This window comes from Tachysurus vachellii, chromosome 20, assembly GCF_030014155.1.
Source record: "Tachysurus vachellii isolate PV-2020 chromosome 20, HZAU_Pvac_v1, whole genome shotgun sequence".
Lineage (NCBI taxonomy): Eukaryota > Metazoa > Chordata > Actinopteri > Siluriformes > Bagridae > Tachysurus > Tachysurus vachellii.
This window is the reverse complement of record NC_083479.1, coordinates 8,663,508-8,691,148: the sequence shown is the minus strand read 5'-3', so window position 1 is coordinate 8,691,148 and position 27,641 is coordinate 8,663,508. Positions and strand designations below refer to the sequence as shown.

At 42.3% G+C, this 27,641-nt stretch overlaps 1 protein-coding gene across 2 annotated transcripts in view; it reads left to right on the top strand.

Annotated features, from left to right (window-relative positions):
- frem2a (FRAS1 related extracellular matrix 2a) overlaps positions 1 to 27,641 on the top strand; it is a 65,922-nt gene that overhangs the window by 34,880 nt on the left and 3,401 nt on the right. Inside the window, exons 7-21 of one of the 2 annotated variants that reach the window (XM_060896237.1) lie at positions 3,434 to 3,583; positions 5,144 to 5,353; positions 5,451 to 5,648; positions 7,502 to 7,666; positions 8,160 to 8,342; positions 8,829 to 8,959; positions 9,209 to 9,364; positions 11,027 to 11,330; positions 13,869 to 14,000; positions 15,085 to 15,416; positions 17,896 to 18,088; positions 18,990 to 19,094; positions 25,220 to 25,347; positions 25,593 to 25,727; positions 26,412 to 26,538. In XM_060896237.1, coding sequence (XP_060752220.1) covers positions 3,434 to 3,583; positions 5,144 to 5,353; positions 5,451 to 5,648; positions 7,502 to 7,666; positions 8,160 to 8,342; positions 8,829 to 8,959; positions 9,209 to 9,364; positions 11,027 to 11,330; positions 13,869 to 14,000; positions 15,085 to 15,416; positions 17,896 to 18,088; positions 18,990 to 19,094; positions 25,220 to 25,347; positions 25,593 to 25,727; positions 26,412 to 26,538 — 2,649 coding nt within the window. Of the gene's footprint in view, positions 1 to 3,433; positions 3,584 to 5,143; positions 5,354 to 5,450; positions 5,649 to 7,501; positions 7,667 to 8,159; positions 8,343 to 8,828; positions 8,960 to 9,208; positions 9,365 to 11,026; positions 11,331 to 13,868; positions 14,001 to 15,084; positions 15,417 to 17,895; positions 18,089 to 18,989; positions 19,095 to 25,219; positions 25,348 to 25,592; positions 25,728 to 26,411; positions 26,539 to 27,641 lie in introns of those variants that run through there. The other variant, XR_009650120.1, reaches the window with a different exon arrangement.

Below are 27,641 nucleotides of genomic sequence, written 5' to 3'. Positions count from 1 at the left end.
TTCTGCAGAACAGGGCACTGGTTCATTGTGCAGTGATACATTTACTGCTGTCAAAATGAGACTGTGTTTTTCTGCTTCTCTTTTCTCATCCGTCTATCAGTGCGTCCAACGAGACCACACACTAAGACAGTGCAGAAGCTGTGCCTGAGACATCATTAAATAAGGACAAGAAAGTTTATTTACTGAACTGAAGATGAAGTCATTATTAGTCACTCGGCAAAAGCACCAACAGAAACACAGCTGCAAGGAGAAATGCCTTTGGTGCTGATTCCTGAGCGGTGAAACGAAAACATCCACATCCTGCTTAAATGTGTATCTGTCCTCCATAATTGTGTGGAATGTCTTTAGAGAGCTTTTGTCACTTTTGCTTCTAATTGGTACCTCAATGCAGACAGAGATGCTGTTACTGCAGTGGAGGCTGAATTATTGGTTTTGTCTGGAGTACTCAGACAGTCCCTCAGAATCAAAGCATTTCATCAAATATGAAGCATTTAAATCAACTTTCAAACAAATGTTATGTTATACCTTTAAAATGCCAACTTTGATATGTAGCCTTAGACTGTAAAGCTGTCATTTCTGAAGTAGCCTTGTCCAGAATCACTGACTGCTTCTGAGTAACAGTACTCCACCCTTTGTTGTAAAAATAGCTAAATTAATTCTAAGGGTAAAGAAGACGGAAAAGATAGCAATTTATTTATTGCTTTGTTTCCTTCTGTTTTTTTGTTTTTTTGTTTTTTTTAAAGAAACATTGTTAAATTCAAACCAACCTCACTTTATTACCTGCTAAAGATTTTTTTTTTTTTGGCGTCAGAAATACACTTTCATCTCAGGGTTGAGATATTAAAACCATGACAAGCTTGTGTCTGTGAGGGTCTTAATAAATCAGACTTAAATCAGGTTATTCTGTACTGCTTTTTTTAGACTAGGAGGCAATCACAGAGGATTCAATCTTTTGTAAAGTTTCTCTTTCAGTCTCACTGAAAGGAGCTTTTTGCATTGTCTGCACATATACTGTAGCTGTCTTACTGAGTAGCAGCTCAGCGCTAGCCAAGCATTCCACATTTCTAAACCTACTTCTACATTAAAAGTTTTATTCAAAACTGTTCATGCTCAGAATATACACGCTCTCACCAGTTCTTTATTAGAAACACCTGTACACTTGCACGTGTATGCTGTCAGTCAAGTTGCAGCAGTACAGTGTGGAAAATCAAGCAGATTGCCTCAAACATCAGTTGGATTTCACATCATCAGGACATCATTGGGAAAACATGCAATCTCTGTGACTGTGGCATGATGCTTTCTGCCATTTCGGGTGGTTTGAGTATTTCAAAAGTTTCTGATCTCCTAAGATTTTCATACACAATTGTCTCTGAAGTTTATACAGAATGGTGCAATAAACACAATGTAAACACCAAAATGATAGGGCAGAGTTTGGAGCTGCCAGGAAGGATATACTAACCCGTAAAATCACCCTTTACAGTCATGGTGAGCAAAAAAGTTGAGTGAGCTGTTTTTTTTTATTCCTGTCTGGTTTTTTTTTAATTAACTGTCTGGTTTGGGGGATTTTACATTTACAGCATTTAGCAGACACTTATCCAGAGTGACTTACATTTTTTTTATTTCAGTTTATACACCTGAGCAATTGAGGGTTAAGGGCCTTGCTCAGGGGCCCTGCAGTGGCAACTTGGTGGACCAGGGATTTGAACCAATGACCTTCCGATCAGTAGTCGAACACCTTAACCACTGATCTACCACATCCATGGGGGAGTCCCATGAAAGCCGATGGCTAGCAATAGGAAGTCTGTGTGACCCTGAAAAAGATATTCCTCTCCAGACTATCACTGGCCCACCGCAATACTAGTTATTCTGAATGAAGTCGCAAGCATCATATCATTTCCCACGACATCTCCAGACACTTTCGTATCAGTCACATGTGCTCAGTGTGAACCTGCACTCATCCGTGTAAAGAACACTGTACCAACGGCAGACCAGCCTGTTCTGGTGTTCTCTGGCACAGGACCCACTAGAAGATGCTGGGCCCTCATGCCACCCCCATGGAGTCTCTTCTCATTTCTTACAGTTTGGTAGGAAACATGCACACCAGTAGCCTGCTGGAGGTCATTTTGTAGGACTCCTCTTGTTATTCCTCACACAAATAAGCAGATACCAGTCCTGCTGCTGCTTCTATAGCCCTGTCTCCTAGCTCTCTTCCTGTAACAGCCTATCTCCCTCTATCTCTTCTATGCTCTTGAAAATGTGCCGGGAGAAACACCAAATCTCCTTCTAATGGCATGTATGGATGTGACAACCCGGAGCAGGTAGACTAGCCATGCAATCTGAATGAGCAACCTGCAGGTACTGCCTCATGCGACACAAAACTTAGATACAAATCAGTCAGAAAGAAGGATAAGAAGAGATTAATTGTCTGTGGCCACCACCTGCAAAACCATTCACTTTTAGGGAATTGTCTGGCTGTTGCCTCTCCATTGCACTTTTGGTAACTTTCATTTGACCCAAAGCAGGTGAAACTCTTTCCCCATTACTTATGCTTCCTAACTGAACAGATTGATATTCCTGAAGTTAATTAAATTGGTGTTATACTGTGATGGTTAAGTGTTCCCTTTCTTTTTTTTAGTGTAGTTTAATTCTAACCCTCCTCTGATTAACTACAAATTAACATGTTACCTTTTGTCAATGGAAGTCAGTAATCTATTTCTATGTCTAGCATTTGTGATGGCAAAGCTGTCTTTTAGGTAAATCTTTGAAAAATCTCAGCTTCTTACTGTATAAACATGGGTGACAAATTAAATGGGGGGAAATACAAATTCAGTGTACCTCAACACTGATTTCCCAAATCCCTCACTGTTAAACATTGTTCCAAAAGACTTGTTCATTGTTCCTTGGTTGGTGCTTTTGATGATGGTGGTAGAGAAGTAGTGTCTAACATGTTAGCCCAAAATCTCCCCAAGGTGTGAGCTCTGGTGAAAGCAAAAATTCTGTGCTACAGAAAGCAAAAACTCATCAAACCCAATTGTGACAAAAAATACTTTTTTATTTAATGAAAATCATGAAATGGCTCATGCTGCAGAATTAGGGGAAATAATTATCTGTACGTTTACCCCCTTAAAAAAGGAATGAACAGTCCATAGTTTTTATACGAACGTTAAAAACAAAGATATCCAGAAAAAAAACATTAAATAAAAGTTATAAATATTATAATTTGTATTTGATTGTGTGAAATAAGTATTTGACCATGAGCAATACATGACTTAGTATAAAGTCTGTATATACCATCTACTCTTATGAGCATGTATTTTTATCAACATTATCAACCATTATCTTTCTTTAATTAAAGTGAATTTTACTGCAAAATACAAATAGGTCTGCAGTAATTTGGTCACTGATGCCACTAAAATGTATTGTTTTCTCGCAGCTCCTGTGTTCTACTTCAGTGATACAGAGTACCACGTGGACGAGAGCCAAGGTCACGTTGACGTGCGAGTGTGGAGGACCGGAACGGACCTCTCCAAACCTGCCACCATCACTGTCCGATCCCGTAAAACTGATCCAGTGTCAGCTGAAGGTATAGATCAACGCCTATCTATATATATATATATATATATATATATATATATATATATATATATATATATATATATATATATATATAGTGAATCACTGCTGTCAGTGATGCTAAAATGAGATGGCTACAAATGTTCTACTACCAGCTAGTAAGTTGCTGTTGCTATTATGAAACCATTAGCCTTCATTAATATGCCAGGATTTATTCATTATATAAAGCTATTAAGCATGCAAACAAGAACACGGCACACACTCACTGAACGGCACATTGGCAGCACGATCCTATCCTATAAAGTCAAGTCTTTCATCAAGCCGTGTCCCTTCTGAATAGCAAAGACTGAGTCAACCTGTTCTCGCCAATATCCGGTTCTTTCATTCAACCCAAGGAACAAAACCAAACAGTTTTGTCATCTGTCCATTTGTGTAATTTGTATTTTGAACAAAGAATAAGTCTGTTTATTCCTTCAAAGTTGTTTATCAAGATAGTCATCCACCGCACATTCATCGTTATACTCAGACAATGCAGATAGTATGTTATGGCTGTCTCAGCGAAAGCAAGCTGAAATAAATGAGCCCCAATAGCCACCGATTTTAAGGGGGCGATGTTATTCTGGATCCCACAAAAGAAAAAAGAATCAATTTTGAGTTCTTATTAAAAGCATACAAGAAATGCCTTTAAAAAATTGCCCAGCTGTAGTGTTGCATTGTCAAGAATGCATTACTGAATTGATTTTTATGTTTATAGATAATGCTGCAGCATTAGATAATTAACAGCACATGGCTGAAACTGATATATGGGAGAAAAAAAATCAGATAGTAATTAAAGAAGGTTAATTAAGAAGTCAAATATCTATCTAAAAAATCTTTATAAGGAAAAAGGTGGTAAAGCTTTAGCATACAGTTATGTGTAAAACATGAACAGCTTGGAAGTCAAATTACATTTAGTTATTTAGCAGAGTCTTATCATCTGCTAAAGAAAATAAACCCACAACAAATTAATTTTAAAGCAAAGAGACAAACAGTTTGAGCTCTGTGGTCTATGGGGTGACAAAACGACCAAACAATAATACAAGGTTCAGTAAATGAATTCAAAGGGCAAACCGTAGCAAAATAAAAACTCAAGCACAACTACAAAAATAGTTATTTTAGTGATGATGATGATGATGATGGAAAGGAATAAATGAAAGGAATAAATAATAAAAAGCAAAAAAAAAGACTCCAATACAAGTAAAGGTTGCATCAGAGATACAGTCTAAAGACCAGGTCTTCAGACCTTTGTGGAAATAATGGAAACACAGGGCTGTTTAGAGCAGAGGGAGCTCCCTGTAGTTTTCTTTGTGGAAGAACAAATGTTTTCTGTATGCTTTTTGCTCGGCTCAGGAGTGCTCAGAGCTTTTCACAGCACCTTTTGAAGACTGAACAGGATCCCTGCTGAAAGAAGATTATAGAGTATCAGTGAGCTAAGGAACCTGTTTGTCTGATGTTACTTTGATCAATAGTGTTTAGCTTTTAGCTAATGAATATAATGTTATGTGTCTCTTTCTTCACTTTTGTCTTCTAGCTGGAGTGGACTACGTGGGAATCAGTAAGAATTTAGACTTTGCCCCAGGAGTGACCATGCAAACCGTTCGAGTCACAATTCTGGACGATCTCGGCCAGCCGCTGCTTGAGGGCACTGAGAAATTTGAGCTTGTTCTGCGCTTACCCTCAAATGGGATTCTGGGAGAGCCGGCAAAAGCCACCGTCTTAATCAACGATTCCATCTCTGACAGTTAGTGTACTATTACACGAACCCACTGTGGACACCGTTGTATATCTATATGTTTTGGTTTATAGATTGAATTCCTTATCAATCTCTAATGTTACAGTACCAAAGATGCAGTTTAAACATCCTCTTCTGACCGGAGAAGAGAGCGATAGACGTCTCACTGCTGTGGTCCAGCGCAGTGGAGATATCACACACCAATCCACCGTGCGCTGTTACACACGCCAGGGATCTGCTCAGGTGGCCAGTGACTTCGAAGAGAGACCCAACACTGATGCGTCAATCATCACCTTCTTACCAGGTAAATGCAGACAACACAGCATGTGTGAGGAGATGAGTTTGGCCACCTGTTTGGATGGTTTTATTTGAAAGACAAACACATGACCAAGTTTAACAGGAAGTAATACAGGTAATAACTGGTTATTAGGAATACTGTGCTGGTTGTGCTGTGTTACTTGTCTGAAGTGTCAAATTTCACTATGAAAACATTATTATTATTTATTTTTATTTAATCAATATTTAATAGAAAATATGCAAAAGAAACTACTGTTTAATTTGAACATGTAAGTACATAAAGAAAATATAAATTATACCTTTTTATTTAGAAATAATGTTTTTAAATGTTTATAAATATCTTCATCTTTTTTTTTGGAAATTTTGATTTATGATCCTTTTTTTCTTTTAATAATTTTCTTTTTCTTTGTTTTTACTTTTTGCACAGCTTAGGAGTGCAGAGAGCTTATTACAGCACCTTTTCTTCTGAAAGGGATTAGGACTTTTTTTAAAGAATTGTTTGTAAATATCTGACAGACAGACTTAGTCGTATAGTTTTCAATCAAATTTACACCACAGGTTTATCGAACCTCTAGCTCAGCCTGACTTGACCTACCATCTCTCAGGGTACAGGGAAGACATGCACCAAGACTTTTCACTGTCCTGGCACCAGGTGGTGGCTGTCCAAGCAGCTGAGACACTGTCTGTCTTTAAACAAACACTGATCTACGTCTTCACTTAACATTTAAATGAGCACAATTCAAGCATCATGGTTAATGCTGTAAATATAAACCTAGGTTTCAGATGCACCTGCTGTGTCTTCGAGCTGTGAAGCTGTCAGTCCGATACAATCTGTCTGTACAATCACAGCAAGGCAATGCCATAGATTAACAAACCCAAAAGATGGTGGTTCGATTTGAAACACCTATGGCAAAGTAGAAGTCAATCTGTTTGTGAATAGTCAGATAACTAGTGTGGTTCACGGACAGAGTAGAGTCAAAGGCATCGGACCAGTCTGATTTGGAACATGATTGGCCAAATCGAAAATTGGAATGAATTTTTGAATTGTTATGGATGACAACAGCATGTAGCATTCAACAGCCTATGCAACCAGCAATGAATAGTATATACACCATGTCTTCCATGACCACTGCTCATCACTAGAGACATTTTTACAAAACTTCAGACACATAACAATTGTATGCAGTATGGACATTTTTCACAAGAGTGTGGCACACTAGGCATATTATCTTGTGCTGATATTTAGTTTATTTTGGTTTGGTAAACAATATCTGTGAGTCTTTTTATCATCTGGTGAGGTGCATCATTAGGGCTTAATATGACCCCTCATGACAACTACCCAGCCTCCAGTGGTACTAAAGGAATCCATCCCGGAATATCTAAACAAATGAAGTAGAATGTAAAGTTACATATGTAATCATGGTCCTATGAATTGATCAGTTGGCTGTTTCCTACACATGGGACAATCGGGTTGATAGAAAGGATAAGCATGACATAGCAGTGACGTTTTACAGACTGCACGTGTGAGGTCACAATTACATCCTGTATAACCTTCTGAATTTTGCTTTACAAAAGCAATGTGGAAGAACTAAACATTTCCCAAATGAAAACGAAAAAATGTAAAACTGTAACTTTATAGACAGCTGCTTGGTAAGATATGCATTAATTTTAATTAGACACGAAGCAGATGATACAAGTCGTTTTTAGCAGCTGATTAAGAAATGTTGACTTTGTCTCATTTTATCTCTTAACTGTATAAATAATCTCTTTCATAGGTCTATTTCATGGTGTTCCAGTGCATTTCATTGTCTGATTCATACATATGAAAGGTGTGGATCTCTCTGATCTCATTCTCTCTAGGTGATACGGAGAAGCCTTGCGTTTTAACGTTAGTGGACGACTCGCTATATGAAGAAGAGGAAGAGATGAGGCTTGTGCTCGGGAGTGCTACAAGTGACTCCCTGTATGGAGCATCAATAGGCACAAAGAATGAAACCCTCATCAAGATTAAAGACCGTGCTGACAGTAAGAGAGAAACCACTGTTCGATTTTTATTGCTTTTGTGGATTTGCAAATTCTTCACATGAGCTGGAAGGAATATCATTTCAACATTTTTCCACTTTTAAAGCGTTAAACCAAAATGGCCATTACATTTTTAAATGTCAAGTAAAATGGATGTCTTTTGTAGCCCTTTTTAGATACTACTATTGTAGAGTACTAGAACAATATGTAACTAGCTACATAGCTACAGCAGCAGTCAGGTATTTATACTGTAGTCATGTCCTGATTCCTCAATATTTCATTTAGTGTTCAATATGGTGTTGTAAATTCCTCAGGGTTGAAATGTTAGGTGTAACAGAGTGTAGCATCGCAGAGATAAAAATCATTGAATTGTACAGTGTGTCCTTTCAAGTTCAAGTTCAGTAAAACTTATAGATAATCTTTATATTAGTTTATTGGATATAAATAAAAACAATGCATAATTCAATAATTCACTGAAATTTCACCCCTTTCTTAGAGCCAATTATCAAGTTTTCTGAGACAAAGTTGAGTGTGAATGAGCCAAAAGAGTCTGGGAAGGTGAGCGTTGTGAGGATCTCTGTGCTCCGACTGGGTGATTCCTCCAAAGTGTCCGTGGTGAGAGTACACACTAAAGACGGTTCGGCTGTGTCAGGAGAAGACTATCACCCCATCTCTCAGGGTGAGGAAGCTCACAGTGCTCTGCAGAGACAAGCTACATTTCTCTCTTTTTTAGCCTTTATATCTGGATAATATCTGAGCTGGGATAAGTATTTACATTAAAACGGGATATAAATATGATATGCTTAAAGATTTATGATTGTGTTAATAATGTTTGTAGGGTTGCTGGATTGTGTTAATAATGTTTGTAGGTTTGCTGGATGGCATTGATCTGGTCAAATCAACACCATATTTATACATTTCTAGCTAGCTACAAATAAGCTTGGCCTGAGGTTAAATAACATATTTTTTTTAAAAAACAATGATTTTTTAGCATCAGCACAGGGTTATTTGTTTTTTCATTATGTAGTCCAAGTAGAGCAAGGACTAAAGAAATAATCTCTGCCCCTCGGCATAAATGTACAGAAGAGGTTTTGCAGAGATTCCCCACATTTCTTTATATTTTCACCCACACTGAAGAAGCTGACATTTGTGTGTACATATGCAGATGTTGAATTTAATGAAGGTGAAACAGAACATTTTGTGGATGTGGAGGTCCTGTTTGATGGAGCCAGAGAAATGAGAGAAGCCTTCACCATCCACCTCAAACCTGATGAAAACATGGTGGCTGAGATCCAGGTATAGTGTTGTTTGTCTGTTTCGGTATTAGACATCTCTACGCATTAAACATTTCAACTGGCAGTCCAAGCTTATGGCTGTACAAGCGTATGGTTACCATGCTGCCTGTATAATATTTGAAAACACCTTGCTTTTTTTATTTAATTAGATAGTTTAATTACATATATCAGAGCTGTCAGATGTCTTCATAGTAATGAATAATGGAGCATCATGCTACGATGCCTTATTAATTCTTTCTTTTACCGATAGATGGCCAAGGCCATAGTGTACATTGAAGAGACCAACAGCATGGCTGACGTCACATTCCCCTCACTGCCACATGTCGTGTCTCTGCTGCACTATGATGTCAGAAGGACCGTACACAATGCCCACCCACCAGCCGGCTATCCTGTGGTCTGTGTGACGGTATGTCTCTCAGTCCTACCAATAACGGCCTATAAAATGCTAAAGGATGCCCAATGTTGCTATAGTTTTTAGCACTTATTTAAAACAATAATAATTTTGTACTGAATACTTCTGAAGCCAAGACTCAGTATAGTCCATGCACATCCTGTTCTAATATAATATTCACAATAGTTAGGGTGCAACGTGTTTTTATTAAAAATTTCAAAGTCTAACCATCAATTATATATGCAGTATTCTTAAAAGCGCCCTTGAAGTACAAAGGAACAGGCAAATCCTTGCTCTTCTTAACACCAGCTGGTGCAAAATGCAAAAATTCTTCATTTAAAGTCATTCAATACCTAGTTCTAAATTCTATACTTTCTAAAGCAAAAGAAAGAGAATGCAGAAGCCTCACAAATGTTTGAGTAGTTTGTGTTAAACAGTAATAAGGATACTCAGTATTATTCATTCATTCATTCATTTTCTACCGCTTATCCGAACTACCTCGGGTCACGGGGAGCCTGTGCCTATCTCAGGCGTCATCGGGCATCAAGGCAGGATTCACCCTGGACGGAGTGCCAACCCATCGCAGGGCACACACACACTCATTCACTCACTAGGGACAATTTTCCAGAGATGCCAATCAACCTACCATGCATGTCTTTGGACCGGGGGAGGAAACCGGAGTACCCGGAGGAAACCCCCGAGGCACGGGGAGAACATGCAAACTCCACACACACAAGGTGGAGGCGGGAATCGAACCCCGACCCTGGAGGTGTGAGGCGAACGTGCTAACCACTAAGCCACCGTGCCCCCCTACTCAGTATTATTATTATTATTATTATTAATTATGCTTAAGGATGCTTTGTGGGGGGCAGTTGCAGGGTGGGTTGATTGGTTTCTGGTAAATTCACAAGTGACCATGAGGAAAATACAATCGACCAAATAAAGAATTAGTATTTGCAGTACCCCAAAAACCTCATTATGTGCTCATCAGTGCGTGTGAGGTGAATTTATTTGTACATGTTTGATTACTGTATCTTCAGTCGTAATGCCTGTGAAGATTTTTACCAAGTGATTTAATCAGTTTGAATGAATGGTAAGTCAAGAGAAGGACTTTTATTAAGTGTTTCAACTATATTGTGACTCTATTGTAATCAAATAATTAACTAACTCCAACATAACTAATTAGCACAAATTATTCATTATTCATTGCAAATACAATGTAATCAAAGGCTTAATAATAGTAAGTGAGGACTGTGGGTTTTTGATTAGAACTGATGAAGCCCTTTGGATGCGAGGCAAACCGTCTTCCAGATTCAGAAATTTATAGTCGTGCTAAGGAAGCATTATTTGCTGTTTGAAGCTGGTGTTATTATTGTTTTGTTTGGGGGCAGGCCAGGGTTTTGTTTTTCCTCTCCCCTCTTACTCTCTGCCTGTATTTGTTCACCGTTGCTTTTCTGTGGTTATAAATTAATGCCCTGTGCTGATGATGGAGGGTTGTGCAGCAAAATCAAGGATCGCCATTCAATTCCATTCAAAACAATATTGCTCAATTTAGAAGCGTTGCTGGTCTTTTGCAGGGCATCTGCACATACACACATTCATACATTCCTTCTGAGTATAGTCAGTCTACTTAACTTACTGCAAGTCAGCACTTCTAATCTTTTTCTTCTTCTCTAGGCATGCAACACTAAGCACCCAGAATATGAGAAAACGCGCTCGATTTGTGCAAGTGAGCACATCAATGACACGCTAACACACTATCGCTGGCTTGTCAGTGCCCCCACTGGGCCAGACGGTGTCACCAGTCCAATGAGGGAAGTGGATATCGACACCTTTTTCACCTCCTCGAAGATGATCACGCTGGACTCCATCTACTTCCAAGCGGGCTCACGGGTCCAGTGCGCCGCTCGTGCCGTTAACACCAACGGGGATGAAGGCCTGGAGCTCAACAGCCCCATCGTTTCCATAAGCATGGAAGAGGGTTAGGCAACATGCAAACTTCCTGATCATTTCTATACAGTGTTACTGGATCTAGAGGTGGAACAGTATACACTTCTGCAAGTAATGTCTTTGTATTTCTTAGGTAGTATGTACAATGCTATATATAATTATTGGTTCCTTTCAATGAGCAAAACAATTGTATAAAATATCTATGACTGCATAAGTTAAACAAGAGGTCAAACGCTGATCTGGGCAAGTCGGTTAATGCATTTAAAGTACCCTAATTGTCCACTTTAAATAGGAACATCTGTACACGTACCCATTTCTTCAGTTAACCAATCAGCCAATCAGGTGGCAGCAACACAATGTATACGACAATTCAGATACAGTTCAAGAGCTTCCATTAATGTTTACATCAAACATGTCAGTTATGGAAACTGCTGATCTCCTGGGATTTGCTGATCAAACACTACAGTCGCTAGAGTTTACCCAGAATGGTGCAAAAAAATAAAAATAAAATACAGTGAGTGAATGACAATTCTGTGGGTGTAAATGCTTTGTTGAATAGAGAGGTTAAAAAGAAAATAGCACAGATTTACAACAGTGAGTATTAAAGCATCTCAGTATATCTCAGGCAAAGACTCTGGTACAGTAACTTGAACTGGACATATGATATGTATTGTGCTACTGCCACAGTGACTGGCTGATTTAATACTGAACTGCATAAATGTGCAGGTGTACATTAAGTACAATTAGGACTATAATATTGTCACATATCTAAAACATTTGGAAATTTACCAAGATTTGAACTCAATTGCAACAGAGGTTCATGTAGATTTTTATTGGGGTGGGATAAGATTAATAACCACTCATAGCCTTGAGAGTCGACAACATCCAGCACAGGGTCTAGCAGCTTTTTTTTTAGCTAGCAGAAGTTTTTGAGCCGTGTTAGACATGCCTTTGTTTATCTGTCTGTGATAAAGCCAGTCTGTTTGTCAGTTTCAGCAAAGTGCTTTCATAACAACATCTAAAATAACCACACAAAACACCTGAAACTAGTTCAGAAGCATTGAAAAAGGACACTTTCCTCTTTTCTTCAGGTTTTCTTAAGTGCAGTCATTATACATGCTTTCGCTTTCCCAAATCTATTCAATATATCTACAATAGAAATGTTTCTGTTTGCCCCATGATTGCACAATATTTAGAAAGGGGAGCAACTCCTGGAACAACAACATTATATACTGTATGTCAAACAACAAAATATTTTAAAACCACTGGCCATTCAGTAGTGTTGGGGAGTACAGTGGTTTGTCTTACCTCATACTGTATGTTAGAGGATTCACTTCCCACCTCCACCCAGTTTCTTCTGCATACTCCAAGTTTAATCCCCCAGTTCAAAGACATGCCTGGTAGGCTGATTAGCATCTAAAACATGCATGCAGTCATGTCCTCTGCTTTGTTTGTCCCCTGTGATTGGCTTCAGGTTCCCTGTGACCCTGTATAGGATAAGCGGTTCAGAATATGGATACAGTAGATGGTAACTCCAAACTTGCCATTAGTATGCCAAAGAAAATTAAACTCTACAAAGCCAATGAGAACATGTTGCATAGCTGATATACAGCTGAGTGACCTAATGGGCAATCCCCTGCTGCTTATGAGCAAACCAGCATTTGAACTTCAAGAGTTATTAGAACTACACGCTGGTGTTTCAGGGGCTCTTATGTGGCTTGATAGCATTATGAATTCTGCTTTATACCAGGATATTTCAGCTCAAATCATAGTTACTCTGTCTTCTAGTTCACACCACAGGTTTTTAGATAGGTTTATGGGTTCAGTCCTAACCACTGGACAAAATTCCGCATCGATAAGTATATACAGGAGCTTAAAATCTTTTATTGTTTATTTTTAAATGTTTTCCTGTACTTTGATTTATCCTGTTAATATAGTAAAACTGATAGGAACGTACACAGTTGCTGCTTTAAAAATGTAAATCTGGACCCATCAATGACCATAAAGAGGTAAAAGGATGTACAGTATGTGTTATTTGTCTGTATATTACATTGTGAATGCCTTGATTATTGGAACTCCACAGAACATTAATCAAGAACTCTGTAATCAAGAAGTAAAAAATATGGTGGGTTCAACAGAAGAATCTGTCAGTATTTTGTCCGGATCTTGAGGTATCAGTAGAGTTTTAAAGATTAACAGACATTTGTTATTTGGTAATTATCATTCTCAACAGAAATAGTGTCTAGAGTGAGATTGTTCTCCTGTTATTATTTGTATGTCTAACTTGTGCTAAAATGTTTAATTTGGGTTGTTTCTTTAATTTAATCTTTGTAGCCTCATAGTTTGAATTCACACAAATTACTTGAAGATCTTCATGCATACTGTTTCAACTGTGTATTTGATTGACTGATAAATAATATACAATTAAAGCAAATCAAGCAATAGTGATCTTGGGGTTTTAGGGTCTTGATGCTTTGCGTTCAACTGATTACCGCACAGCTGTAGGCTACCCAAAGGACTTCAGTATGACTTCGCTGTGCTAATCACTTTGTTTGATATTCCTCTGCAGGAATGTGTCACCCTCGTAAAGTGGGAACAGTAGGTGCTGAGCCTTTCTCTGCCAAGCTCCACTACACCGGCACCGAGGACCCAGAACATGCCAACCTCATCAAGCTTAGTGTCACATTGCCCCACACAGATGGTGAGCAGTTGTCTGATACCTTTGAAGAGAGCTTTGTTTGCCAAGCTGCACATCAGTTTGTTCTTTCACAGATCCCACAGGAATAGCCAGGTATTAATATTGGATTTGTGTTTCGTTGCTTGGGAAGGTAAGCAGTTCCAAGCAAATGTCTTCCTTCGTGTTGTTTTAATGCTTATTTGGAGACATCCAGAAAATTCAGAGACCGCATTATCATAATTAAGAAACATCAACACAACATCTGTTACTTTTTCCACACATTTCAAGGCTGTAATCTAGGCCACAGGAGAAACTGCACCTATAAATAGCGAGTATAATTCTACTTTATTACACCTTTCTACATTACAGCTGTTCAGTACTTTATAATACCATGGCAACCAGCAATGCTTGCAATTTGTATGTAACTTTGGCAATAAAGTGACACGATAAATCTACCTGGTGGGAAAGATTTTAAGAGACTGTTAAAATAATCTGACAAAGCATTTTTTCCAGCCTTTTGTTGAAAGAGCTGAGCTACATGGATCATACATAAAAAAAATACACCAAAGCAGTCCTGGGGATCCAGTGCATTGCGTTTTATGTAATTACCCTTTTCTAAGGTTTATGATTTGACTCAACAGTACATTATCAAGCCCACATGGGCCAAATAAACTGTGCTTGTGTAACACTGATGGCTTTCAATGCTGGGTAAGTTAGAACATCTAGATTTAATGTTGTAAGGCATAGGATTTATTATTGGATGTAGGAATGTTGTCTTTATTAAGAAATTTCCATGCAGCAAAATTAAGGTCCATAGCAGGGGTCCAAACACAGAGAGGAAGGGAAATTAAAAGCAAATTCATATTCTGAAGTAATGAAACTTGGGGAAGGAAATTAGGGAACTGATCACACATGGATATAAAATGGATGTAAAGAACAATGTGCAAGCCCAATAGATTTACATCTCAATGATAACAGGGAACAATTGGCATGAAAAGCAAATGCACTCGGGGAGGAATGGCATTCCACACATGGCATTTTGTAATATTGCCAAAATGATTACTATATTATAACTATGTTAATATTGGGGTTTTTCCCTCGGGATTAGGCATGCTCCCGGTGCTCTCGACTCGTACTCTTTCCAACTTCGAGCTGACCCTGAGTCCAGATGGCAGCCGTGTAGGGAACCACCGGTGCTCCAACCTGCTGGACGTGGACGAGGTTCCCACACGCCACGGCTTCCTCACAAAGGCCACCAAGAGTGTGGAACAAATGGGAGAGAGCGCTCCTTACCAATACAACTCTACCATGAGAGGCCTGAACACTCTACGCTTCTACAAGAACCTTAACCTGGAGGCCTGTCTGTGGGAGTTTGTGAGCTATTATGACATGTCTGAGCTGCTCACAGTCTGCGGTGGGAGCATCGGGACTGACGGGCAGGTCAGCACTTTAAGTCTACTTTTAAATCTATTAAATCTTAATTAAGATAATTCATCAGTTGCTCTAAAGCAGTAGTGATTTTCCAAGAGAAATATGTTTTTAAAAAAGTTATAATGACTGGTAATCAATATCCATAACTATTTCTGTATACACAAGATTTAAGGCTATTATTCACATAATCCACAATTCCTCTAGAACTGAAAACCGACTTTGAGTGACTATTTTGTAAATTTAAACTGTAAGGAACTTATGGTCTACTGTATAATCTGTTTAATATTGAGCTGCTGGGTGCAGAACTAAGCAAGAGATTTTTATCTGCTGTTATTGTTGCACAAATCCATTTATACACAGATCTTAAACAGGACAATCAGGTTTCCATTATCTCACATTTTCAGCTGGTAAATTGCTGGTATTTTTGACCCATGTAGTGTAAATCCGATAACTTGCTGCTTGATGCTGAGCTCAGTTTATAAAATCCTGCCTTGCCTTTAACTTCAAAGTATGCCAAGCTAATTATGTGCATTAATCCGCATGATGATTCATTGTGAAGGGTGACTTTATGCCGATGATATCTCTGGTGATGAAGAATATCATGTTTTTACCCTAAGCAAAAAGACAAAGACTTTAGCTAGTGTTTTGGGTATGAGCTGTTATTTGCCGCATGTTATTTGCCACGTTATTTGAGTCTGATTAGCTCATACCCAGGCGCCAGGTGACTGAGTGTTAGCATTAGTGTTTGTCTTCTCATATACATCATCCCCACCCCCACCCCCAATCCCACTGTGTTTCCACTCTTTTATAATTGTAAGTCAAGAAAGATTGTACATACAGCATCCTTGGTTTGTGGGCATCATGCAGCAGATGGCAGATCTTGAAAAAGTAGCACATCCCACAGCATCCAGGTGCTTTTAACTAACAAATAACATCTAAATCAATTGAAGTGTCTTGCATTTAAAAAAAAATTTCAAACAAAAGGTTTTCTTATGCAAAATAGAATAATGTAGTGCAGAGATTTTTGTTTCAAGTGAATAAAAAAGGAAAAAGATAAAAACCTTTAGTGCCTGTTATGACAACAGCGTACTGAACCTGCTGCCGGACAGTTGTGAATGAAAAACTGATTGCTCATATACAGTATGTAATCTGCATGTCCCAGGTGCAGGAGCTAGAGATTTGTCCACTCTATGAATAACAGAGTTAATAACTCTTACATTAAAATGGCAGATTTATTCACGGTGCACTCTGTTCATTTTTCTCAATTCCCTCATGGGGCGGAAGAGAAAAAAAAAAATCTCATTTTGTCATTTTATTCAGAGCTTATAATTCCAGTTTCCAGTAAAAGAACAGACATTCTTGTAGCCAAGCAACTGCTTTGCTGCTATTGTCAGACTCAGTTTTGTGTCCCACTGCCCTTTTTCAAGTGCTCACTTAAGTATTCTTTTTGCATCTTCCTAGCTGTATACATTGTATAGTGCACCGTAGCTTTCTGTGTGAAAACATAGAAAATCGTGCCAGATACAGTAAACGTAACTTCATTTTTATTAAGTAAATATAATAAGTATAAGTATAATATAAATCTTTTGTCCTATGTAAATCCAGAGCAACAGTATTCTAAGCATAATTCTGTTTCTAAGGATCTTGTGCCATGTTACCTGATTTACTGCAGTATGTTAGTGTCATATTCATGTTCTTTTGCACTGAAAAGTACAGACGTATTTCATGGAGATTTTCATTCCTTCCTTGAATAATTCTGCGCTTGCAGGTGTTGGGGCCATCCTCATTAGCATCAGGCCCGATTTTCACTGCATGGTCCTTTGATTGTAATTGGCTATGTAAATGAGAAAGAAATGTTTCTTCCAATCAAGCCTAGATTATGTCTTGAGGCAAAAATCTTTTTTCTGACAACACAGAGGCTGTGAAACAATTTTTTTTTTAAGACTTAGTAGGTGGCAAAATGCTGATTACTAGAGCACTCTAGTGGAGGATCAGAGTGATTTTGAGTTTATCTCAAAGAAAAAAGTCACTAAAGGGACCATGGACATTTTATTTATGTTTATTTTTTTTGTAGTATTTCTGTATTATTTAATAGATTCTGTGCCATTTATTAATCTATAATATGCCATAATTGAAAAATAGTTTATTGATACAGAATTTACCGTATGATCCTTGCCAAATCTTCAAGGGTATGTTTAAAATATCAGGATTCAAAATAAAGGTTTGTCTTAAAAAGGTCAAAAAAAAAAAAAAAAAAGAAATAACAAAAACATGTCTTGGCACAAATCATTTTGAGACTTATTTCTACACTTTACAAAATATGAAGTTGAAAAATCAGGTCTGAAGGAGTTAATCTGTGGCATATAATAAAGGTCAGACATGAATCTGTGTTCTTTCTGTGACTTAATAAAAGGTCTTAGAGAGTGAAGAGTCTCTTTTCTTTGTGCTCTAGTGTTGATTTCACATTCCTGCTGTTTCTGTTCTGTAGGTGCTAAATCTGGTGCAGTCCGATGTGACTCTGCGTGTCCCTCTCCATGTCTCCTATGTGTTTCACTCACCTGTGGGCTCCAGCGGCTGGCAACACTTTGACCTACAGTCTGAACTGAGGCTTACTTTTGTGTACGACACTGCCATCCTGTGGAAGGATGGCGTCGGTAGCCCTCCTCAAGCTGAACTGCAAGGCAAGTCTGTGTCTGTGTGAGAGAGTGTGTGAGAGAGTGTGTGAGAGAGTGTGTGAGAGAGTGTGTGAGAGAGTGTGTGAGAGAGTGTGTGAGAGAGTGTGTGAGAGAGTGTGTGAGAGAGTGTGTGAGAGAGTGTGTGAGAGAGTGTGTGAGAGAGTGTGTGAGAGAGTGTGTGAGAGAGTGTGTGAGAGAGTGTGTGAGAGAGTGTGTGAGAGAGTGTGTGAGAGAGTGTGTGAGAGAGTGTGTGAGAGAGTGTGTGAGAGAGTGTGTGAGAGAGTGTGTGAGAGAGAGTGTGTGAGAGAGAGTGTGTGAGAGAGTGTGTGAGAGAGTGTGTGAGAGAGTGTGTGAGAGAGTGTGTGAGAGAGAGTGTGTGAGAGAGTGTGTGAGAGAGAGTGTGTGAGAGAGTGTGTGAGAGAGAGTGTGAGAGAGAGAGTGTGAGAGAGAGAGTGTGAGAGAGAGAGTGTGAGAGAGAGAGTGTGAGAGAGAGAGTGTGAGAGAGAGTGTGAGAGAGAGAGTGTGAGAGAGAGAGTGTGAGAGAGTGTGTGAGAGAGTGTGTGAGAGAGTGTGTGAGATCTATAAAAAAAAGTTTTTTTTTATTTTTTGCTCTAATAATGTTATATTTAGTGTTTCTGATTATTTACTACCTATAAATCCTAAACCTGATGTCTGAAGTATTACAGACTCTTAGATTTACATTATTAAAAATCATATGCAGGATGGAAATATTTGCAGAAATGATGGCGGTGAAGTTTCCATGGCCAGGTTTCTGTAATATATGCAGATTGGTTGATTTTCTTTATTATTTTTTTTAAGTAACTGTGGTTAAAAGAATGTAAGTGGATGAGTTACCTCGAACGTACGTTGTGTTGATCTGTTCATGTGATGTACTGTGTTTATGTAGGAGCTCTTTACCCAGCCAGTATGAGGATTAATGATCTGGGCCGTCTGGTGGTCAACTTCCGCACAGAGGCTCACTTTCGCGGGCTGTTTGTGGCCTCACACTATGGTGAGATGTTAATAACATTAGTATTGAATTAATAAAAATTGTTAAATAAACTTTTTACTTTTACGCAAGATTATGTGCATTTTACAAAGAAGAATCCATATAAACAAAATAACCAGATGAAGATATAGTTTTAAATCATTATCTTACTTTGTCTTCTGAAGTCTTTGACATTTAATTCATTTACTCAAAGTGGAACAAAACTAACATTTTTTCATCTCATGATGAAACTTATCCTGATTGTCAGATGAACACAGAGACTAGGAGTTTATTGTTGTTCCCTTTCGATACTCCACTCATACTGCGTATGGGGGGAAAAGCTCCTTTTTTCCTCAATACTGAAGCCTTTTTTCAATAACGCAGTGCAACTGCACTGCCATTGGTTTAATCTGTAAACTTTTTTAAAACCAATGACGGCGCTGCGTAGCTGCGCGAGCCTGTGGCGATGCAGCGCGCCAAAGCCCGCTAAAAAGGGGCGGGGCGTATAGCTATATAAGCAGGCAAATCGCCAGAGGAAATCAGATCTTACTCCTTCAGCGACGACTTCACTTCGCTGAATTTCTTCTGAACGCCTTCGCTGGATTTTTCGCCGTTGAATAGGCACCGCAGCGGACCAGCTGAGACCGCCGACCGCTTGCAGCGCCGGCGCTCTATAGACAGCCGTTTCGTGCGCCGTTCTCGGGTTGCCGGCTTCCTGCTTGCAGCCGCTTCTCAGCGATCTCCTGCCGCCATCCGGCGATCACAAAAAAGAGCTTTCCAGCGGTTTTCACCGCTCTAAAAGAGCATTCCTACAAAAAACGCCGTTTTAACGGCGGCGGCCATGCCGCGTCACAACTGTGGCATATGCAGAGTCCCTCTGCATGAGAATGACGGCCATGATGAGTGCGTTTCCTGCCTGGGTAAATCCCACGCTGAAACTGCACTCACTGAGTCCTCATGCTGCTTCTGTGAGAGCATGAGTCTCGCCTCTCTGCGCTCTCGGATCGCTTTCTTTAATGAAAGTGACCCCGCCCCTCACGCCCCCCCGTCCTTTTCCTCCCGCGAGCCGGCCAGGAAGCGACAGCGGGGTAGAGGGGCTCAGCGCCCGGGTTTGGGTGAGCTCACGCCGGCTCGGCGCCCGCGTGCCTCACCCTCCCCAACGAGAGAGCCGTCCCCCGTCCTCTTCTCACGCCCAGAGCAGCGTCCCTCAGCTGAAGTGAGTGACCTCGTCTCATTTGGCGGATCGGAGGACGAGCCGCTTGATGACTCCATGTCACTCGCGGCTTCTGAAACGGAAGACTGGGCCGGTGATTCTAACCCCGCCCACTTGCCGTCGCGAGAGCCCATCGACGCCAAAGCTGGGATGGATGCCGAGCTTCTCCGCATCCTCTCCAGAGCCGTCGAAGATCTCCATCTGGAGTGGGCCCCCCCTGAGGAGCCGACGCGCAGCAGGCTGGACGAGTGGTTCCTGCCGGGAAGCCGCCAGGCCCCCCGCCAGCGTTCTGCCCCGTTCTTCCCTGAGGTGCACGATGAGCTCACAAAGTCGTGGCGCGCCCCCTACTCGGCCCGCCTACGCACTTCCTCTGCAGCTCTCGGCGCAGTAGACGGCTCTCAGGAGAAGGGCTATGAGCAATTGCCGCCCCTGGATGAGGCCGTGGCTGCTCATCTCTGCCCCCCCGCGGCTGTGGGGTGGAAAAGCAAGAGAGCCCTTCCTTCAAAGCCCTGCAGGATGACATCTGCCATGGCTGGCAGAGCGTACACTTCTGCGGGCCAAGCTGCTTCAGCACTACACACCATGGCCATTCTACAGGTGTTCCAGGCAAAGCTTCTCCGTTCCCTGGATGAGTCGAGCCCTAGTGAACCTGCTTTTTGCGACCTCCGCAGCGCCACAGATCTGGCCCTGCGCGCCACAAAAACCACGGCCCAAGCCATTGGACGATCCATGGCCAACCTGGTTGTGCTGGAGCGCCACCTCTGGCTTAATCTCACTGAGATTAAGGAGAGCGACAAAGTGGCCTTTCTAGATGCCCCAGTCTCTCCATCCGGTCTCTTCGGGCCGGCTGTAGAAGGGTTTACGGAGCGCTTCACCGCAGCACAGAAGTCGTCCCAGGCTATGCGGCACTTCCTGCCCAAGCGCTCCACCTCCGCCCCGAGTCGCCCCAGGACTGCGCCGACTCAGCGCCAGAGCAAACCTGTCCCTTCTGCCCCCCAGGTGGCGCCCCCTAAGGAGCAGCACCCAGCTCGCCCCACCAAGCGTGCTAAACCGCCTGGACGTCAGGGCCCCCGGCAGAGGATTGTGCTGGACCCGACGCCCTCTAAATCCTCCTGATCGTTTGGGAAGGAAGAGGAAAGAGCAAAGTCCCGCCACGGCTGGACCACCCCAGAAGCTCTCTCGCCTGCCGGCTATGCGACCTGGGCCCACCGTTGTTGCGTCCACGCAAAGCACTGTTATGACAAACACAATAAAGATTTCACATTTTCTAAAAGAGAGCAATTTTCCTCTTCCACACTTGTCAGTGTTCAGGCCCCTAATCAGTGGCCTGCCACCCGACATTATCCAGCCCCTTGTCACGCGGGCCGAGGCCTGGCAGGCCATCCCCGGAGTGTCCAAGTGGGTGTTGGGAATAATAAAATGCGGCTACTCACTGCAGTTCGCCCGGAGACCCCCACGTTTTCGCGGGGTGATTCCCACTTTGGTAAAGCCGGACGACGCCCAGGTCCTCCGCACCGAAGTGCTGACGCTGTTGAGGAAGGGAGCCATAGAGATGGTTCCTCCCTCAGAAAGCGGGTCGGGGTTCTACAGCCGTTATTTCCTTGTCCCCAAGAAAGATGCTGGTCTCAGACCCATCTTAGACCTCAGACTCCTGAACCTCTCCCTCATGAAACGGAAGTTCAGGATGTTGACACTGAAGCAGATCCTCACGCAGATTTGCCCCGAGGACTGGTTCTTCTCGCTGGATCTGAAAGACGCTTACTTTCACATCCAGATAGCCCCACATCACAGACGATTCTTGAGATTCGCGTTCGAGGGTGTGGCTTACCAATATGCAGTCCTTCCCTTTGGGCTGTCTCTAGCTCCACGCACTTTCACGAAGTGCATGAACGCGGCACTTTCCCCTCTGAGACAGATGGGAATCCGCATTCTGAACTATCTCGACGACTGGCTCATTCTAGCCCAGTCGCGAACCGAGCTAGACCACCACAGATCTGTGCTCCTGAGCCACTTAGAGTGCCTAGGACTCAGGGTCAATTTTGCCAAGAGCTCACTGCTCCCCAGCCAACGTATTATGTTCCTGGGAGTGGTTTTCGACTCAGTCCGCATGAGGGCGGTCATATCACCAGAACGCGCTCTGGTACTTCAGCAGCTCGCGGCCTCTGTCAGGAACAAGGCCTGTTTCCCTCTGAAGTTCTTTCAGAGGATGCTAGGGCTGATGGCTTCCGCCTCCCCAGTTTTACAGCTTGGCCTCCTACGAATGCGGCCCCTGCAATACTGGCTGAAACTCCGGGTCCCACCTCACGCTTGGCGGCACGGCCGCTTTCGCGTCAGAGTCAACCAGGCCTGTCTAGCAGCCCTGGAGCCTTGGATGAACCCTGTTTGGTTCAGCCGTGGAGTACCCCTACAGGCGGTTTCCAGAAGGACGGTGGTCTCAACAGATGCGTCCAACCTGGGTTGGGGCGCTCTGTGCGAGGGCAGACCAGCCTTCGGCTCGTGGTCGCACGAGGACAGCCATCTCCATATCAACTGCCTCGAGATGCTGGCAGTAGAACGAGCCCTTCGATCGTTTCAGGCGATCCTGGAAGGGCGCCACGTCTTAGTCCAGTCGGACAGCATGACAGTGGTGTCCTACATAAATCACCAAGGTGGCATTTCGTCCAGCCGCCTCTACATGCTGGCAAAGCGCCTCTTGGAATGGGCATTACCCAGGTTGCAATCGCTCAAGGCGACACACATACCTGGCAAGTCGAATCTGGGAGCAGACATGCTTTCGCGGAGCAACGTCCCCTCGGACGAGTGGATGCTCCATCCCCAGACGGTTCTCAAAATCTGGGAGATTTTCGGGAAGGCAGAGGTCGACCTCTTCGCCTCAGAAAGCAACTCTCATTGCCCAACTTATTTTTCAAAGGACACAGATGCGCTGGCCCACGACTGGCCCAGCCTCCTTCTTTACGCTTTTCCCCCGATCGCTCTGGTCCCTCAGGTCATCAGACGAGTCAGGGAAGACAGGCACAGAGTCCTCCTGGTGGCCCCACTCTGGAGGAGCCAAGTTTGGTCCTCGGAGCTATTCAGGCTTTCCATGAAAGCCCCATGGCCGATCCCCCTGAGGCGAGACCTCCTCTCTCAGGCGAACAGGACAATCTGGCACCCGCAGCCAGAACTCTGGGCTCTGCACGTATGGTCCCTCGATGGGAGCCTCTGAGCCTCCCCAAGGACGTGCTACATACCATTGCTCAGGCGAGGGCCCCGTCTACGAGACGCCTCTACGCCCAGAAATGGTCAGTCTTCGTTGACTGGTGCTCCGCACGGAACGAAGACCCTGTTGAGTGTGACGTATCTCCGATACTGTCATTCCTCCAAGAGCGTCTGGACAAGGGTCTCACCCCTTCCACGCTCAAGGTGTACGTAGCAGCCATCGCAGCATTTCATGCTCCTATTGCTGGCCAATCAGTGGGTCGAAACGGCCTCGTCGTACGTTTCCTGAGAGGTGCTAGGCGGTTGAAGCCCCCACGTCCTCTCACCGCTCCCACTTGGGACCTTCACACGGTCCTTGAAGCGCTCAAAGGGCCTCCCTTTGAACCGCTGCGGTCAGCTGGCCTTCGGCCCCTAACGCTCAAAACCGCTCTGCTACTTGCTCTAGCATCAGTCAAGCGTGTTGGCGATTTGCAGGCCCTCTCGGTGAGCCCTGCATGCCTTGAGTTTGGGCCCAATGACTCAAAGGTCATTTTAAAACCCAGGCACGGCTACGTACCTAAAGTTCTCTCAACGCCATTTAGAGCGCAGGTAGTTTCTCTCTCGGCTCTGCCTCTGTTGTCAGGTGAGCAAGAGCTGAATTTACTCTGCCCAGTGAGGGCTTTGAGGGTATACACTGAGCGGTCACAGCCGTTCAGGCAATCTGACCAGCTTTTTGTCTGCTTTGGTGGCCGCACCAAGGGGTCTTCGGTCTCAAAGCAACGCCTCTCGCGTTGGATAGTCGACGCTATTGCTCTATGTTACTCTTCTATGGGTCTTGAGTGCCCCATAGGAGTAAGAGCCCACTCCACTAGAGGGATGGCCTCTTCATGGGCCTGGTCTGGTGGTGTCTCTATCAAGGACATCTGTGAGGCGGCCAGTTGGTCCTCGCCGTCCACTTTTGTCAGATTCTATAACCTGGACATCCCGACCTTGCACGCTCGGGTTCTTTCGGTTTGATACGACGGCCTCTTCAGACTCCGTCATCATACCACCTCCGGGGAGCTTGCTCCCTCTTAGCAGTGTTGCGTCAAGGGTTCGACGGCTCCGGCCCTCTCACTTATCCTCTGGGCCCCAGGGTGCTCAAGATAAGTCTTATCGTTCCCTACCGTGGCACGGCGCGGTTGAATTCGTTCCCCATACGCAGTATGAGTGGAGTATCGAAAGGGAACGTACTCGGTTACGAACGTAACCTCGGTTCCCTGAGATACGGAACGAGTACTGCGTTATATGCCGTGCCACGATGCTGCGGCTTCAGTGTCGTCGCTTCAGTCGTATGACCTGATTTCCTCTGGCGATTTGCCTGCTTATATAGCTATACGCCCCGCCCCTTTTTAGCGGGCTTTGGCGCGCTGCATCGCCACAGGCTCGCGCAGCTACGCAGCGCCGTCATTGGTTTTAAAAAAGTTTACAGATTAAACCAATGGCAGTGCAGTTGCACTGCGTTATTGAAAAAAGGCTTCAGTATTGAGGAAAAAAGGAGCTTTTCCCCCCATACGCAGTACTCGTTCCGTATCTCAGGGAACCGAGGTTACGTTCGTAACCGAGTACGTTTGCTATTATCAGCAAATCTAAGCGCATGTGAATGAAAGTCTTAATTAGTCTCTTCATAAGTACTTGTAGCTGCTTGTCTCCTTTGTGTCCCACTTCAAAGCTTTTCTCTGCCTAAGGCTGTGGCTTTATCTTTGGTTCTTTTCTCCAGCATCTTCTTTGACCTCAGTGGTCACGAGTACAGCCCACCCAGGGTTAACCTTTAACCTTTCCTTGGTCAGAACGGAACCCACCTACAACCAGCCCGTGCAGCAGTGGACTTTCACATCAGACTTTGCTGTGAGTGTTGACTAATAACTAATACGCAAAGTTATACACTTAGCTTTATAATTCGACATTCTTTCATTTCACTCAGTAAGAACTACTTTACAGGATGTTAAGCATAGCATGATTTGTTTGTACAATAAAGGAGTCTTTAGACATAATCAATAGAAATGATTGAATATGGGTAATCTGTACACAACTATAACCCTGTAATATAATAATCTATTTTTCCGGCTGTTTCTGGTTTATGTGTCACCAAGGTGCGTGATTACTCTGGTACCTACACGGTAAAGCTAATCCCCTGCACCACGGCCATAAACATCGAGTACTCTGTTCCTGCGGTGTGTGACCCCAGAGAGCCGGTCACATTTGACCTGGACATCAGGTTCCAGCAGGTAAAAACCAAGAAATACACTAAATTTAGGCTACAATTTGCAGACTTTTGAGCACCACACATAATCCTATTTCAGATTTAGTCCCTCTTGGCTGTTAGAATAATCTCCACACTTCTGGGAAGGATTTCCACTAGATTTAGGATCATGGCTGTGGGGATTTCTCCATTCATCCACAAGAGCATTAGTGAGAATGTCTAAGGATGTTAGAGCATTAGTGAAGTCTGAGGTCAGGTGAAGAGCAGTGCAGTTAGTGTTTCAGTTCATCCCAAAGCTGTTCAGTGGGGTTGAGGTCAGCAGCCTTGGCAAGCCATGTTTTCATTGACTTTGCCTTGTGCATGTGCTTGAAAATGTTCGTACCTCATAGTTCCAGTAAAGGGAAATCTTAATTCTACATTATAGAAACATTTAATACAAATTTCGTTCACATGATAACACACACAGCACTATGTTAACCACCAATACTCATGCTGTTATATTTTCTTGTCACTGCTACATTCTGTACAGTAAATATCTTCTTGGTTATTAAATGAAATTAAAATCATTTAATATACATGAATTATAACATTTGTTAAAAATGCACTGCATTTGTTTTCTTAGTTGATAACTTCTTTTTTCTTGACATTTTTTATATTTATGTAAAGTGTCATTTTAATTGTAATTATTTATTCTTTTTTCTATCGGTAGGTAAGTGATCCTGTTGCTGTGGAGTTCAGTCTGAATACACAGATGTTCTTGCTGTCGAAGAGATCTGTGTGGCTCTCTGATGGATCTATGGGCTTTGGACAGGAGAGTGATGCAGCGTTCTCAGAGGGTATGTCCACAAGTACATACAAACTCGCAACATACCTATTTTTAGAATGTTTCCAGGTGCTTATTCATGGATGATTAACTTCACACATGGAGCACAGCTGATTATACAGTCCCTCTAAAGGCATAGGAACAAGAAGAACAATACTTGAAGACATTTGGAGATAGAAGTTGAATGTGACAAGAGATCAGAATTTCAGCTTTCATTATCTATTGTATTATTATCTAAATGTGTTAAACAACTTGGAACATGGCACATTTTCATTGAACCTCATACTGTATGCAAGTCATAAAAATATTGGATTACGTGACCGACAGGTGTCTCTTGTTCCTCAGGTGTGCCCTGTTAGATTGATCATTTAAATCTAACAGTGATCACACAGGTGAACAAAGGAAATCAGCAGCAGTTCATGACAGCAACATTGTGAGCTATGGGGGGAAATAAAGCACGAATCACCAACAACCTCCAGACACCAGGGTCAGAAGGTGTCACAATCACCAGTTGAACAAGACTTTGATAATGAGTAGTTTGAATCTTGTAGTATGGCCTATATTTTATCCCACATTGTGAATCAAATAGCTGTACTGGAATTCACAAAAGTTCAGAAATTAGTCATAAAAGTTCTGGAGATTAACCTTTATCAAAGTAATGGAAAGGTTAATGCGAGGAAAACGAAAGATCTGCTCATGATCTAAAACATGCAAGCTGATTGGTCAAGCACGGTGGAGGGTGCCGTCATGGCTCGAGGTTGCATGACTGCTTCTGAACAGACTTTAATTATGATATCAGCGGAATTAATTCAGAGGTTTACAGCAACATTATGCTTTCCAGTTTACAGAGAAGTACATCATATCTAACGGTGAGGAACTTCATAGTGCAGAAAAACAATGATCCAAACACACTGCCAACACAACACCGACAAGGGATTCATCGGGTGAAAGAAGTGGAAGGATTTAGTCTAAAACAGACCTGACCTGAACCCAATTAATCAGTATTTCATCTCCTGAAGAAGAGACTGAAGAGAGAGCAACCCTTCAAAACATAAAACAACTTGAAAGAAGTACAAGTAATACAACGGTTCATACAGTATATTTATCTTTTAATGA